This window comes from Cuculus canorus, chromosome 5, assembly GCF_017976375.1.
Source record: "Cuculus canorus isolate bCucCan1 chromosome 5, bCucCan1.pri, whole genome shotgun sequence".
NCBI classification, from domain to species: Eukaryota; Metazoa; Chordata; class Aves; order Cuculiformes; family Cuculidae; genus Cuculus; species Cuculus canorus.
The window spans coordinates 68,093,820-68,110,239 of NC_071405.1; the positions used below are offsets into that span (position 1 = coordinate 68,093,820).

The window sequence follows — 16,420 nt, forward strand, 5'->3', positions numbered from 1 at the left end:
ATATGCATTCTGAGATTTGAAAAATTGGCTATCAGTGAAACGTATGCCAATTTAAAAATGTTCAAAACTATTCGTTAATATCCAACTTAGATGAGTTTTGTGTGAGTTCAATATCTAAAATTGTATGTATTAAAAATCTGCTGCTTTTTTTTTGGACATAGAATTTGACATGGAAATATGAAGTCATGAACTTCTCCTTTTGTTACATGTAAAACATTTCAGTACTTGATAAATGCGTTTGTTAAACTTTCAGCTCTTTTTTTTTATTTAAATCACAATAAGCTTTAAAGACACAGAAGCTTTTTATCACTTAATCATCAGAATTTATGTGGTTCCAGTCTTTGCACCATATAAGCACCTCACAACCCTTAATGGATTTTATTTGCACTGAGTTTTGCATGTCAGATCCGATACAGAGAGTAGACCAAGGAAATTGCCAAAGAAACTGTTATCTCAGACAAAGCAGAGATTTGAACCCAACATCATTGCTAATTTATGCATTTGAGAAAGTTCTCTGGTTTGCTGCCAAGACTGTCTTTTGTGAATTAAACTTCTCTTCTGACGTCTAGAACTTGGAGGAGCTCTTAGTTCAAATCAGTACCAATTGTGCAGGTTTCTCTTTAATTGGCAAATGGTTAAACTGAAGTGGTTGTCAGTAGGCTTCAGACTTAATAGTCGATATGACCGGGACGAATTGTTCCTTTTCAGCCAGTTTACAGGAGCAGCAAGGCTTTATTACCGTAAACCAGATTCAGCTGTTTTCACAGCACTTTGATAAGGAAATCGTGATTTTGAAAATGCATGAGACAGTATTGCATTCCAAACTTTATGAACTTGATGCTGTAGTGGAAACACTATGCATGGACATTCGGAATATAGGTATATTCTAAGATGACCCTGCAACGCTAAATAGGTTGCAAGATAGTTTCTGAATAAAGGAGCAAATAGGCAATTTCTTTGAACAGCAGTCTCGCAGGCATTTGTTATGCTTGTACAGAAGTAATGGTAGGACACGGGCCGTATCACCGCTCAATCACGTATTTACTTATGCAGAGAGTTATTTTGAAGTTAATACAAAACCAGATCATTTAAAGGCTAAGAAATAATTATTCTTCTGTGCAGTTTGTGTGCATGAACTCTTAAAAGAAGTGGAAGCATAATGATGTATTAATGAAGAATGTGAGTAACACTTCTCTGAGAAGATCTGGTTTGCAGTGCCTGCTAGTTAAGGAGCTGATGGAAAAGCGGGATTTGGAGGGTCTTTGGCCACAGTCTTACGGGAAGGCAAAACCAGAACAGAGTTTAATTTGTTTGAATTTCTCTGTAGGCAAGCACATGTACACCTGGGAACACTGTGCTCAAGGGACATCAAGAGGAAACGAAAGCCAGCTGCAGCTTCCATGTCCAGCCCAGCATCAGGTAACATGGATTTATCTATGTGCCACCATTTCTAAAGTCATGTCCCTCTTGAGTAAAGTGCCACAGTCACAGAAGTAAAAAATAACATTACCTTGATTTGAAACAAAAGTAATTCGTGTGAGAGAGAATATCATGTGGTTCTGCTTAGCATCAAAAGCTACCCAGTGAGCAAATCTTTGATGATGCAGCTGTGACGAGTTAATATGTGTCATCTTTTATTGACTGTTTATTTACTATATTCCTTACTGACTTTTGAGCATTCTGTGCTAGGATATTCAAACTTCTGTCGTGAAAGGGTTAGTAAAATCAAATTGTATAGTGCAGACTTCTTGAAGAGTCGAATCTGCATCTGGAGTGGAACTCAATACTGGAAAATAGCACAGAGGTTTGAAAGGTTTTGTTTGTGGTTGGTGTTTTTGGTTTTTGTTTTTTTAGGGAAAAGGGAGAGAAAATTAGATTACGTATTACAGAATAAGGAAGAAGAGTTACTGGAATCCAGACAGGATGCTTATGCTGATCAGCAAGAGGTCTGCAAGGTCAGAAATGGTAAAGATCTCTTCCTTAGAACCTGTTCAGAAATATCCCCAGCAACATTAACAGCTATGGGCAGGGTTTGCTACAATACTGACTTGTGGAAAGAAACTTTTATGGTCGGGTAACTGAAGCTGTGTCTTCACTGACTTTCTACTGCAGTCTCCCACTTGTAGCTGGAGCACAGCCTTGACATAGAACTTGGAAACTTCTGAAATCTAACATTATTTCTGTCAAAGGTGATTTGACTGTGGAATTACTAATGCCTAAAGAAATATGTAGGATTACTCTGCAATAATGTAGAATTAACTGAAGACTCTCATGCTTGTTAGACATTGATGAGATAGAAACAGATGTTTGTCCCATGCCATGCATCTACTCGCCCCTACATAAATGTTTTATGCTGGTGTTCCCCTGTACCTGATGAATCATGGTAGCCTCATTTTCTCACTACAGAGATTTTTTGTTTGTGGCGTTTTGCTGCTTCTGTAAAAGATGAAACACAAGTGAATCGGAGCGCAGGCCCATGCATGTTACTGCAGGCACACAGAGTGCTGGATTTCTTCACCTTTAAATAGCTCCTTAGCTGAGTCCAACTGCTCTCGTCTCACTTGTTGACCGGGTCCTGCTTCAGTGATCTCCTTTTTTGCAACCTGAGTGCCCCATGGAGGTGAAGGACACAGCCTGAGCTGGCTCCATCAGTCAGCAGAACAAATGGGCTTGCTCTGCCGAACATCGGGCCATCTCGGATTCCACCTCTTTTATAGAGATGAGTGATGAAGAGGGGCTCGTTCCGCTTTGCCGCTGTATTAATACACATCAGGGGCCAGCTCCCGGCACTAAATCACGCTACTGCATACATCTGTTATCGGACTCCTCACCAGTGTGATGAACAAGACTGCAGATAGAGGCTTCCTCATGTCATTCTTTATAGGATTTTCCTAAAAGAATAAATAGCTCAAATCTCTGCCAACACTCTCCCCTGTCATTGTGATGAATTTAGCTTCTCTCTTAAACATGCAGCTACAAATCTTCCCCTGTCACCTCACCCCCACCATCCACAGAAAGTTTTGAGTTGAATTTGGCTGAAATCAGAAGATGCTAATAAAAGGCATGTGAGATGCAGATGCTATCTCCCTTCTAGCTGTAGGAATGAGAGAAAGGAGCTAAACATCTGTTTATTTGGGAGCTAAGCAAACCAAGTTTATTCCACGTCTTCTCACCTACTTTCGTGAGTATGAATATTTATGGGTGCTGGTAAAGCATCTTTTGTCAGAGACCCTGATACAGAGATGCTTTGTATGACCATCAAAAAACATGCATTACTGTAGCAGAAGTTTGTAGGTCTCTATTGTATTGTTGTAGCGTCGAACTGCTGGTATTAGTCCTGCCCTTTGAGGCTAACCTGACTTAAATACTATAACTGACATAGCTGTCAAAGAGTAGCCTTTTGGAAAAAGGCCTGGCTGTTGAGAGCAACAAAGAGTGGGTAGGAATTTCAGAATTCATTTGCACTTCAGGAAGTGACTGTCATCAGAATTAAGTTGGACAAATTTATGCAAATGTTGAGAGACTGAAAATGAAAGTTGGTGCTTTCCACACTACACAGTTGAGCAGTGTGTGAGCCCTAAAGAATGAGGCTTTCACCAGGTTAGAACAAAAGTCTGGCTGGTGTAGTTTGGCAGTAGAATAAGGAAATCTGGAGGACGTAAGACTGGCTGCGCTGGAAGTTCATACAACTCGGTGACCAACAGCCAGTACGTAGGGAGAAAGAAGGTCTGTAGTGATAGAGAACTTTGAACTTTCAGTGATCTAAGACTGAATGTACGGGTAATGTGCTTGTGTTTAGTTACTTTCTGTTGCAGTGCAATAGATGTAGAATAGTGTCCTCAGTGGCATAGTAGAGCTTATCTGAAAAACACTGTATAATAGTCATGTCTGTCTTCTGTTTGTCAGAATAAGTCATAAGTATGGATGGTTGTTAAAAAAGCGGTGAACAGTTATGCAGCTTTGCATTCATGTTTTTGATGTTTATGTGGTCCAGTCCCCTATATACGTAGCTGTACACATGGTAACTGGCATGTTATTCAAGGTATTGCAGTGAGCCCGGGGTAAAATTCACATAAATAGATTTTTGTCTGCCTTGGCATGCATTCACACTTAGCTTGTGAAAAATAATTTCTAAAAGGTGCCAGTTAGCAGCCTCTGAAACAGTCGGATGACTATTAGCAATTTGATGAATTTTCCTTCTCTTATTTCTTGCTAATGCATTCACTCTTTGTCTTGGCATGATGGTACCCAGCAGCAAGCAGCCTGTTTCAGTCCTTTGTGTTTTTTCCTTTTATGAGCAAAGATGGAGAGCCTGAGTGGGGAGGCTGCTAGCAAGGGGGCCGTAGTGTGGTACTGGTGGTGATTATTAGTCTAAGGACTTTAACATAAGCTTTTTTTTTTTTCACATTTCGTATGACCTTCAGACGGTCAAAGAAAGTTGATGTGCTAGAGGTAAAATATGCAGTGTACTGTTATCAGCCATGTTGTTGTGGTTGCATGGGAATGACTTACTGTTTTGGAAGCAGAATCATTGGGGTTCCATATCTACTGAGTGTGGAACCTCAAGCATTGAACCAGCTGTTTATTTATATTTCAAAGCAATCAGTTTTCTAGTTGAGGCTTGTTATGGCCTCTTTATCCTTCATCCACTACAGAGCAGCTGGTGGGACTTGTAATAAAAACACACAAACAGCTATTATCTGTTAGGAGAATACAATGAAAAAGAGATGTGTTTTGTACTGGGGCAGTTACTTGTTCAAAATATTCTGGTTGCCGTGAAGACTTCTGTGGCAATTACACTCTTTTTATCCTGCCCTGTTCTGCTTGTAAAGATTGAGAATGAGAGTAAACTCTCCTATCTCTTGGTTTCCAACAGTCCTTTTGGGTGACTGTTGGATTGAGATATGGATCTGCATATCCCTCTTGCTCATTGTAGCCTGTCCTATTTTGAAGCAGCGATTTTATTGAGAAAATGAGAACGGATTCCAAGCTAGCCTAGCAAGTAGCTTCTTGATATAATATTCTGATTTACCGTATTGGTTATCTGTGGAGATTCATGGTAGTTCACTGCCTTCACTGGGTAAGGAGATGCGCTTTAACTGAGCTTCACAATCTGAAGATTTCCCAAATCTTCAGACACTTTGAAATTCTCAGACACAGCATTAATTAAGTCTTTGAAGAAATCAAGTTATCTTCAGTGGAGTGATTATGAATTGATTTGATTTAAGTATGGGACAGGTAAAGTCCTTGATTTTCAGCGGGAGCTTTGACTAATGGAACTAGTTTGTGGACTGGGAACTTGGAGTTCTGAAAGTGAGAATTGTTGGGGCAGAGATGTTAATGCTGTCAAGAATGTGTATTTCAAAGGAATTTGGCAGGGGATGAATGTATGAATTCAGTAAATAGCACCTTATTATTATAAGAAATCATATATATGAGGCATTTGCTATCCAGCCACTTGTTCTAACGTTTTTTTTTAATTGCTCTTTCCTGCTTTTCTTCCTATATTCCCCCTTTCCTGCAATTTTATATTCCAGCAACTTTATCTATCCACATGGATGCAGCAGAGTCAGAGCTACCAGCAACACCATCCGTGAGATCCCAGAACTCTGAGTGGACAGGAAAAACACCAACAGCCGAGAAAGCCACTATTGCTGCCTCCAGTAACTTTTTTAAAATGCCACCAGAGAAGAGTCCTGGATACAGCTAAAAGGAAGCACTGCAACTGTAGAAGCTTGCTGGATTTTAAAAGTGTTTGACTCTGGTGTGTGTCTTCAGTGTTGGGACCGCAGTGGCTTTTAAAAATGTTCTTGTTTTACTGCTCTATTTATTATGCATTCATCTCTTTTCCCTGATGCCAACTCCTATACGCTGGGTCATGTACAGATTCTTTTGGGTTTTCAGATCTTTATTCACCCCCTGGACACGTTGCTTGTTTGTGCATTTGGCGTTTTTTCAGGTGAAAGTCCCACTGCTTCTCAGGCAGGTGAAAGTCTCCCCCTGCATTCTTCCAGGCCAGGAGAATTTCTTGGCTGGGGAATGAGGAGGGAGTGCAAACAAGCTGAAACACAGAACCTGAATCCTGTATTAGCAGAATGTTTTCAGGCTGTGTACTAATGGACTCGAATGATGTTGCTTTTAGCAAAGCAAATATGGTGCTTGTCCGTTCAGAAATTGCCATTGGCTCACTGGCAGCATGGTCCATTAGACCTTTTCCTTCTCCCTTCTTCTGAATGTCTCTAATCCTGCTTGTGTATTGCATGTTCTTTCCTAAATATCCTACTGGATAAGGAATTGGGAGAGCTACTTGAACATAGATGTGCAAGCTGGTGTCCTGGAAAGGAACCCGGGCCCTTGAATATTCTTGGGGTATGGTAGAGGATATACAAAACTTCCATTTCTCAGTGTATAAATTAAGAAATGACTGTCAGTGTTTCTAAAGGAGATTTATTGTTGAAGTTAACATGCCATTGAATAAAAAAAGCCATTTAAAGTATCACCTCAATTCAGAGCATTCTGAGAATCTATCAGACCACTTCTGTCTCATGTTTTCCCTACCTTCAAAAAGTATTGTCTACTCTATCTACTGGAGGTGTCTCCACCTACTGATGATTGTACTTTACTTTGCAGCGTGCATGCTTCATAGCACTTCCACTTGGTCCCTTGTTGCCTTCTATGTTGCAGAATATACGGATAGTGATTTCTTCCCTCTCTTTTCTTGAATTTTTATCACACTTTGCTTACTTTTCATGAATTAGTCTGTCTAGAGCTTATTTTGGACTATGTTTTTAGAATATATACCTGCATAGTGTGTGTCAAGGAACAGATGGCCTTGTGGCTTATTAAGCCCTTTAAAAACAGGATATATTTGCGTGCATAGAACTCTTTTTGCTTTCTTCACCGAGTGAAGCTTTCAGACAGGACCATTTAAGCTTGTAAAATTAATTTTGAATGTGGAGGTGCAGTTAGCACTCCTAAGTAGGTAACAAAATTTGCATGGCTTTGGTGGTTTTGCAGTGTTCTGCTCTCCCTTATATAGCTGAGGGACAGATTTCATTGTGAGGATATAAAGCAGTGATTTATATATAACTCTGTATTAAAATGTTAAATGGTCATAACATACACAAAACAAAAATTGAATGACTCACTAAATCATGATTGACAAATACAGTTATACTACAGACACACTGTCCATGTCTGATCCCCTAATATCTACTTATTCTTGGGGAGAGATCCAAATTGGATTTGTATTTCGCCGCCCAAGCAAACTGTCAGATCTGTCATTGTAAATCCTTCTCAAAACCTCTTTTTTTTTTTTTTTTGTGATGATACATTTTAGAACTAATTAGAACAGGGAAGGACTTTTTACCGTGCTGAAAGAATAAGTGAGAAGCTGTAAGGGTTTTGTGGGGAGAGGAGTGTTCGTTATTTAAAGTAGTCATCAAATTGCCTTATTTTGCAGTTATTTTGAGCAATGGTGCTTAAGAGGTAGTACAGGAAGTCTCAGCACTGGAAGGCCTGTAATCTAGAGCTAATAAAGAGAAGTTAAATCTGAAGGCAGTAGCTTGACTATCTAGTACCCATGAACGGTGAAGGGAAAAGGTGATCATGTTCTTCTGACATCCTGCAGATAAATTTTAGGATTAGAGGGCTTGTAACCTAACTTGCAGGCTGTTTCGGTGACAAGGAGCAATTCCCTAGAAGAGCGTTTTTGCAGCTGACTGGTTTTGACCTTGTGAAGGATCCTCCCTTGGTTTGGGTCTCAGCCTTGCTCGGATTAATGATCATTCAGCTAAAATTTTAAATTTTGGTGTTCATGTCCCTCTTTTTAAAACCGATTCTGATATATCTTGCTACATTCCAGTAGCTGAAGGGTGCATACAAGAGAGCTGTGGAGGGACTTTTTACAAAGGCATGTAGTGATAGGACTAGGGGGAATGGCTATAAATTAGAGAGGGGCAGATTTAGACTGGACATAAGGAGGAAATTCTTCACCATGAGGGTGGGGAGGCCCTGACCCAGGTTGCCCAGAGCAGTGGGGGCTGCCCCATCCCTGGAGAGGTTCCAGGCCAGGTTGGATGGGGCTTGGAGCCCCTGATCCAGTGGGAGGTGTCCCTGTCTATGGCAGGGGGTGGGACTGGGCTTTGAGGTCTCTTCCACCCCAAACTATTCTATGATTCTGAGTATTGTTCAGAGTAGTTCCGTTTCTTCTGTGTTATCAGGACAGTTTTGAAACTTATATGAGCAAGATGTTTGAAGTGTTAGGGAATCAACAGCCTTCATCTTGCTCATTGCAGGGGGTGTTGCCAGACTTCACATTTTCCTCTGAGGGCAAGGAAAGATAATTTATCAGATTTTCTTATTGAGGTCAGTAGCTTTTGTTCATCTGGTTAAGCCCTTACTTAGGTTGTAAGCTCCTAGGAGGTCTTCTTTGCTTTTAAAGGTTGAATGCACTTGTTGCATTACTAAAGGGTAACTATGTAAGGCCTTGTCTTGGTAAGCCATACTTCCTGCCACGGCAACTTTCTGGAAGTGCCAGGAGACTCAAATTCTTGCAGTCTTTCCTCTTTCTAGGTTAGAATCCATCTGCAGGTCGGTCAGGCTCTCAACCAAATAAGAGTCTCCTGTGTGATAGACAAGCTAAATGAATCATGTATCTTGTTACTCCAGGGTATTTATCAAAAGTTATCTTCAGACTTCAGTAGCTTGATACAGATTTGAATATCTACAGCATTCTTAGATGAATGAACTAGGAGCATTTTTTGGTCTCTTTTCCTCTAAGGGAGATTCCTTTGAACTCAGACTGCACTCACGCAGTACTTGCAATGAAGGACACAGTGCTTCAGATGTGAATTCCTAGGGTAGAAAGGAATAATACTGGGCCTTCATTTGGTTGCTGTGCTTCTACTAAAGGCAGTCCAGTATGTGGTTATTGCTTCGAAGATATGCAACTCACTCACATTCCGCTTCTTGTCTACCAGAACTCCTCATTTTTTTTCCAGGTTTGTTTTCTCTCCGATTGTCTTCTGTCCTCGTCCTTACAGGAGACTTCAACTTCCCATACATCAACTGGAAATACCGTACTGCTATGGCAAACAAGTCTGGGTAATTCTTAAAGTATGTCAAAGATAATTTCTTGTCACAAGTACTCAGTGACCCAACTAGGAAAGGCGCCGTCTTAGACTTGTTTTTTGTGAATAGAGAAGACCTTGTGGGAGATGCGATGGTAGGCGGCTGTCTTGACTACAGAGATCACAAAATGGTCAGCAGAGTTGCTGCCCTGGATTTTGAAAGGGCTAACTTCAAGCTGCTCAGCAAGCTAGCTAGCATATCCCCGGGAATTCTACTTTTTGAGGGTTTAGGGGTACCTGACTGCTGCTCAGTTTTCATCTTCTAAAAGCCCAAGAGCAGGCAATCCCTTCGTGCTTAATGTCGAGCAGGTGCTGCAAGAGACCAGTTTGGCTGAACATGGAACTCTTCTTGTAACTCAGGAGGAAAAAGAAATTGTACAGTCTCTGGACGCAAGGTCAGGATTCACAGTAAGATTGCAGAGCTTGGTTTGCATATGCAGGGACAGCATGGAAAAGGGCAAAGCTTAACTGACATTGAAGGTGGCCAGTATTGTGTCAGACAAGCAGAGAGGCTTCTTGAAATGCGTTAATAGCAAGAGAAAGTCTAAGGAAAACATGGGACTGATAGTTGTTGGAGATGACCTGAAAAATCGTGATGAAATAAAACTGGAGATATTCAGTGGGGGTTTTTTTGCCTCAGTCTTTAATACCACTGGCAGACCTTTTTCATAGATGACAGAGATCAATTTTATAAGGACATACATTTGCAAACAGGGCTTTATTTATGTCCAGGGAGAAGGTGGATATTCAGTGAAAGAAATCAAGAGCTGGGAGGAGGACATTTACTAGTTGTTCTTTGCACATTTTCACTGAGCTCAGTGAGGCTTAATGTCCAGTTCGGTAGGTACTGGAGAAGCGTGAATTAAAGGGATGTGGTTTCTGGCCTGATGGATTTATGGTTTTAAGCTAAGCTATGATAAAGTGTGAAGAAGGCAACAAAACAGTAGCTGGAGAAGAGGCTGGGACTAGTGCTACTGAATGATAGATTAGCTTCATGATTGTGGTATGCAGAGGTGTGTCTTGCCAGCGCTCCTGAGTAATGACATTGAGATGGTTCGTGCTGCCTTTCGAACTGTAGAAGCTCATGCTGTTACTTCGTGGATATTGCAGAGACCTGCTCAGTGCCTCTTTTATTGTAACCACTTACGTACTGAAGAAAGTAGATGCTACAAAACCCAGTATCTGTGCCTGGATATTGGAAAGGAATTATGTAAAATGGATAAGAGCTTTGCTTTGTTGTCTTGAGGAATAGTTTCATGACCAGATAGTGTTTCAATGAAGAAGAAGTAAAGGATGTCAACAGTCATTTTTTTCAGAAAATGCATTTTAATAGTCTGTTAGGAGACTATCAGAGGAGGATAAACTTCTTGTCCCTTGCAATTTGTTCCAATTTGTGTTTTGTGCTTCGAGACATCCTTCTCTTGTACCATCAAATATGGGAGAGATACTTTACATCAGTCCTTCTTAAGGCATAAAGCGTAAGGGGCCATTCTGTACAGAAGGCAAGACAATTACCTTAGGCAATTTTTTTTTTCAATCCTAACAAGGATTGAACTCAGCATAGAGAACATAATGTCTTAATTATAGCAGAGCATCTTATTCTTAAGAAAGTAAACTGTGCTATAAGTAAGTGCAGGGAGGCTAAAGCGTCACCAGTGCCTGGAGACCGGTGCGTGACTGGCCCTCATTCAGGTGACGCGCAGGCTTATGTTCTGGACACAGGGGAGACTTTCAACATCCTTCTCAGCTTTGATGTAGGTAAAATGCCTTCCAAACTGCAAACGTGGCAGTTAGTGTGACTCCAGTGAGTTGACAAAGGTGTGTTAACTGCCATACCTGCAAAAGCAAATGCTTGTACCAACTCAAAGAATTGCTAAAAGTGGAAAATGGACTGGCACAACCTGTTATATCAGAGAAAGATGAGATATATATATATATATATGTGCATATATACAGATATATATACATCTGCAGACAATAATCAGAAAAAGTACTACTGAGCCCTGCAGGTATGACCTAGAGCATTCATTGTCTTAAAGCAGAGTTACCGGCATTATGAGGATGATCAGGGTTTTGCAAAGCTGCTCTCTTTTCCTTGTAACCTCTGAAGGAAATGGGATGACCATCATAAGAAAGACTGCACTGGGTCAGACCAAAGGCCTGTCTGGCTTGGTAGTCTGTCTCTCGCAGTGGCTGGATTTGGATGCCTAGAGGTTACTGTAAAGACAAAGTAGTTACATGGTGATAGTGCCTTTTATGTTCTCACAGCTCAGTTTAAAAAATTTTAAGAAATCTTTCTTCAAGGCTGGAGAGAATTTTTGTGAACCTTTTGGCTACAGTATTATCCTGCAACTGAATTTAATATTTTTAGAAGGACAAGTATCTGACTTCAAAATTATCAAGTAAGGATTAGCTCATCTCTCTTGGTAATCGGTTTTCTTGTTAATTACTCTCTTTATAAAGAAATTGCATCTTCTCTTGGAACAGAGTTTTCCTAATATCAACATCCTGACATTGCTTCTTGATGTGCTTTTTTTTCAGCAAGGTTGAAAAGTCCCGTTCATCCTTTACAATTAGGTGTGTTTGTTGTGTGTAACTATCTGTACCGAGTCCACAAGTCTCTGTCATCCACTAACCCGCATAAGTAATTTTTCATAAGCTTTGTGCTGTTGAACTTATCACTTAACTTTTAGTTATGCTCCTGCAGGCAAATTCCCAGTATTCCACATCCACCTGCATTCAGTTCTAGCGTCTACACTTAAAGTATTCTTTACAGGAGGAGGAACGCTGCTTTCCTGTTGCTGTTGAGGCTTCGTATAATCGCATATCCAAACATCATGCTAACCCTTACTGAACAGACACTGCTGTAACACTACCATAAAGGTGATATTCGGGCAATTGACTCCAAATATAAAGTTCTTACCACTGCTTTTCCATGCGTAAGATCCTAGAAAGTACGAATAATCCTTTTTTTCTTTTATTCCAAAAGGCACTGGATTTCCTTTAGCAGTATTACAGGCCGATTTTAGACTGGCAGTTTTTATAATTCGGAATACCTAAGAGCTCAGTCTGTTTAGTTTTATCAGGAGACGATCAGATGTGTCTTGCTTGTGTGGTAGGAAGTCCTTTGTAGAAAAGGAAATATTAGGTAATAAAGCATCTGTTGTCTTGTGCAGATGGGCATAAAGATGGACTTGAAGGTAAAGCCAGAGGAACTCAAGTTAGAAATGGTGTGTGAGCTTTTTACAGTGATGACAGATTAACCATTGGAACAAAGTGCTGTAGGAAACTGTAGCTTCTCCATATCTTCAGATATCAAATTGAAGACAGCAGTTTTATGGAAGAAGTGCTAAAGCCAAATAAAAGCCATTGAAATAAATACAGAAGCATCTAAAAGACATCGAATGGTCAGTCTAATAGTGAAGACCAGTCTACACGAAAAGGTAGTTACTTCTGGTTTAGAACCTTAGAGAAGACGGAAGACTTCTACAGTATAGAGATCTATTGAAAAATGGGGGGCATTTTGGCAAACACAGGGAAAAGTCATGCTGATGGAAGTTTTATGCTGTTACCAAAAGATTGTAATGAAATTTGCGTGGCAAACTGAGGTGAGAAAAAAAATGTAATCTGTGCCAACTGAAATGAAGCATCATTTCTGTGTGCCAGTTTATTTGTGAGTAGTATAATCACGTATGAGTGTGCAATCTTCAGAACTTGTGCGATCACTCAGTTGAGAGGCATCTTTGTTGACAATTGCCCCTTCCATGCTTTGCTGGCAGGCAGAGTTCTGCTGTCTTAGGGTAGTGTTCCCTGTGTACGCGCTCAGCTTCAGCGGTTCTGTCTCGATTCCTTTGCTCAGCTGTGTGAACTGCCTGCACGTTGCGCTGAAATCAGAAACGAATGAGAGCATCAGTGGGCCCTACTGCCTTGATAGGATACTTGCCAAAAAGGTATGCAATATCTTTCTTAATCTGTATAGCAGATGCTTTTGCTTTTCTCTCTCATGGCATATAAGGAAGACACCTCCATGTAGGAGTGCCCTTTGGGTACCCCGTAGCCTTCACTCTTGGGCCGAAGGAGCAGGCGGTAGGTTTCTCCAAGTGAAAGAGCTCTTCTGCACTCATCTGAGAGAAGGTGGTGTGACTGGAGGAAGCAATTTTCTGTTAGTGCGTCCTCTAATATTAGAGAGCAATGACTTGTTCAGCTTTTTCGGCTTTAAAATACATTATGCTGTACTTCTGTTTCAAAATGAATGTAAAATTCCATTGATGGAATAGTGCCACATTTAAATTGTTGCTTCAGATCTCTGTGTCCTGGACATAGCATCAATGTCCCGTGCTTGCCTTTGGTTTTATTGCCCACGTTGTTGTATGTGAGACTTCATTGCTGGAAGCTCTTCTAAGAGTGCCCTGAGCTGAGGGTGCTCCAGCCTTCCCGGAGCACCTCCAGCCTTCCCGGAGCACCTCCAGCCTTCCCGGAGCGCCTGGCGGCTGCTGAACCTCTCCAGTTTTCTCTGAAGCTCAGCGACACCAACCAGTTACCCAGAGCTGTCATTGCTTGCGTTGTATCTTCCTTCTTCCGTCCCAGAGGGCTTACCTAGAGCGAGTTCACAAACAGATCTACTCAAAATCTTTATAGATCTGCATTGTACGTGTCCCAAGTGTTTTATGTGGTCGTAAGATTTAATTGTTTGGTAGGAATTAATCCCTAGGACTCTGGTTTTGGGGGTTAACATGCAAATAACGAAGATTTCTTGCTTGTATTCCTCTGTCTTAAACATGATGTGTATTCGCCGAATGAGACTCTTGCAAAATCTTTGTTCTGATTATAGAAACTGGAAATAAATCAATATATGAAAGAAGCGTTTTATCTGATATAAAGCGAACTGAGTTGAGAGTGAGAGAGGAGGCTTGGCTGACATCTGCCTAGATTTACAGTTTTGGAATGTCCATTAATCTGCATGCTTCCTTGACCGTTTCCTTAAGTATAAACTGTAACCTGGAGGTCTATACGGAGTTAAGATGCTTTTCTTCCTTTGAATTGCAAACCGGAGTGAAAGATTTAAGGTAATTTATCATGTCTATTCTTTGGGGTTTTTTTGCGATGATTTTATTTGTTTCCCAGTTTATCATGACTTTGTCTCTAAACAAGAGAGATGCCTCCTGTTTGGAATTTGTAACAATTCCTGAGTTTCTTAAGTAGCCTTTCACTTCCAAGTCACTGCTTCAGATCTGCCCGATCCCAAAAGGGATTTCATTTAAATGCGCAGGTCAGTCTCAATTGTTTAATGGATATCTATTCATTTTGCCAATGCAAACATCCTTTTAAGAGAGATTGGCACCGTCCTTTTTTAGCAGTGGCTTCAAAGATCAAATGAGCAGTGGACTTCGCGTTATTTTTTGCATGTGTTTGTGTTTCAGTATTGATAGCTGCATACTTGCGGAAGGGAAACAGGACTCCCTCTCCACTAACTGTCTCAAGGGATAAATCATAAAAAAATTGATCCCGAGTTGATTGAATGCTTTTAAAAAAAAAAAAAAGAAAAATCAAGATACTTTGAAAATTGCTTCAAGTTCTCAACGCTCTGCTGGGGGGAGAGGGGGTCCCCAAGTTTTTAAGATGATTTTCCTTTCATCTGCAGGCTGCACCTGTGGGAATTGGGAAGTGTTGCTGGTGAAATGTTCTGATTTTTATTGGGAGCAAGGAGAAAAGAGCTCTTAGCAATAGATTCTCTTATGGGAAATACCCAGATTTGGCAAACACGATCAACTATGGGTAATAGTCAAAAATGTCAGAAACCTGAAAATCATTATGAGGTGGTTTAGCCTCCCCCTTAGTAGCATTTTTTTTTTTTCGAGGAACGGAACATTTCATTTGATAACTGGAGGCATTTCTATTTAAAAAAAAAAAGCTGAATTGTTCCTGTTCAGACATCCTTTTATACCCAAAGGCTGAGAATGTTCTCGGTTCAGTTTGAACAGGTGGTGTTAAGTTCAGTAACAGGGCTGACTGTGGTGGCTTTTTACTATTTTGATGGTTTTCAGACCATGCTCACTTCCTACTTTTCCAGCTTAGAGAATCAACTGAAACTGCAAACGAATACAAATAGACTTATAATAGTAAATAGTAATGGAGGATTTATCACATCTACACAAAGGGTAATTCAAATCTAGGGGTACAAGATTTGTTCTCTACTAAAGTAAAGGTATTTCCCAGTAAGAGCAGATACTTGATAATAGATTTTTAATAAAACACAGTGTAGAGTTTCAGAATGCTGAATGACATTAATTTCATTCATTTCTAGTGGGGGAGCAATAGATACCTGGAGGGAGAAAGATGAGAACAAGAGTAGATCTTAGTCAGGAGCGGCTGCCGTTAGGCAGGTGGAGCACACACAGTTTGCAAAACACACTTTAAAAATTGCACCTAGTTGGAGAAATCTTACTTTGAGAAGTGTCATAGCTTCTTCCTCACAGACTGCCTGCAGGGGCAGCGACGGCAAACCAATAGTTCTGCTAAACTGATGCCAGCACTGACACTGATGTTGTTCTAATAATTTTTGACACCAGCTTCGAGAGTTTCCCCATCATTGCCGTAGGGCTCTTCTTCATCCTCCTTTACCACGTAATTTGCAGGTGCTGGGACTCACCCAGACCCCACCATGGGGAGATGTGCGTTCCTGTTTTGAAAGAGCCTGAGGTGAGGACGCTCTTAGTGCTGAGTGTTGTATGGGGAGTGAAAGAAGTCTCGTGTTTTCTTTCCCGCCTATCCAGGGTCACCATGAAAGGAGCTTATACGAACAAGAGCAACAAGGGGAGCTTTCACGAGCCTTTTATCCATTGCTGGTTCCATTACCCCATTCTTTCAGGTACTGGGGAGACGGCAAGGAGTGAGGAATGCGGGGTCTGATTCTCAGGAGGGGGACCATGAGGTGCAGGTGGTGCGCTGCCCTCAAGCCGCGCGGGGGCTGCCGCGAGGCCGTGCTGGGCAGGGGGCATTTCCCACCCTCCTGACCACACTCGTAGGCTGCGTGGCTGTTAAGGCACAGGCTTCCTGGGTTTACCTATTTATTTAGACATTTAAACGAGTACCACCTTTATCACACACATATCCCACCCACCCTTAAATAAAAGGAAACAAACTGGAGAATTTGCTCTCCCTCGGCAATTAAGGCTACAAACCAAGCGGTCAGTGTTGCTGTAATCTGTGCCCTTTTGCACGCACAGCACAATGCAGTCAAGCAGTTGCATGGTTTATTGTTGGGTTTGAGGTTTCTGTGTCCCATCCCA

At 41.1% G+C, this 16,420-nt stretch overlaps 1 protein-coding gene across 1 annotated transcript in view; it reads left to right on the plus strand.

The window, feature by feature from the left end:
• GPATCH2L (G-patch domain containing 2 like) overlaps nt 1-11,064 on the plus strand; it is a 36,306-nt gene extending 25,242 nt beyond the window's left edge. Inside the window, exons 9-10 of the mRNA XM_054067438.1 lie at nt 1,328-1,419; nt 5,538-11,064. Coding sequence (XP_053923413.1) covers nt 1,328-1,419; nt 5,538-5,710 — 265 coding nt within the window. The 3' untranslated portion in view covers nt 5,711-11,064. The remainder of the gene's footprint in view (nt 1-1,327; nt 1,420-5,537) is intronic.
• The last annotated feature ends 5,356 nt before the right edge of the window (nt 11,065-16,420 follow it).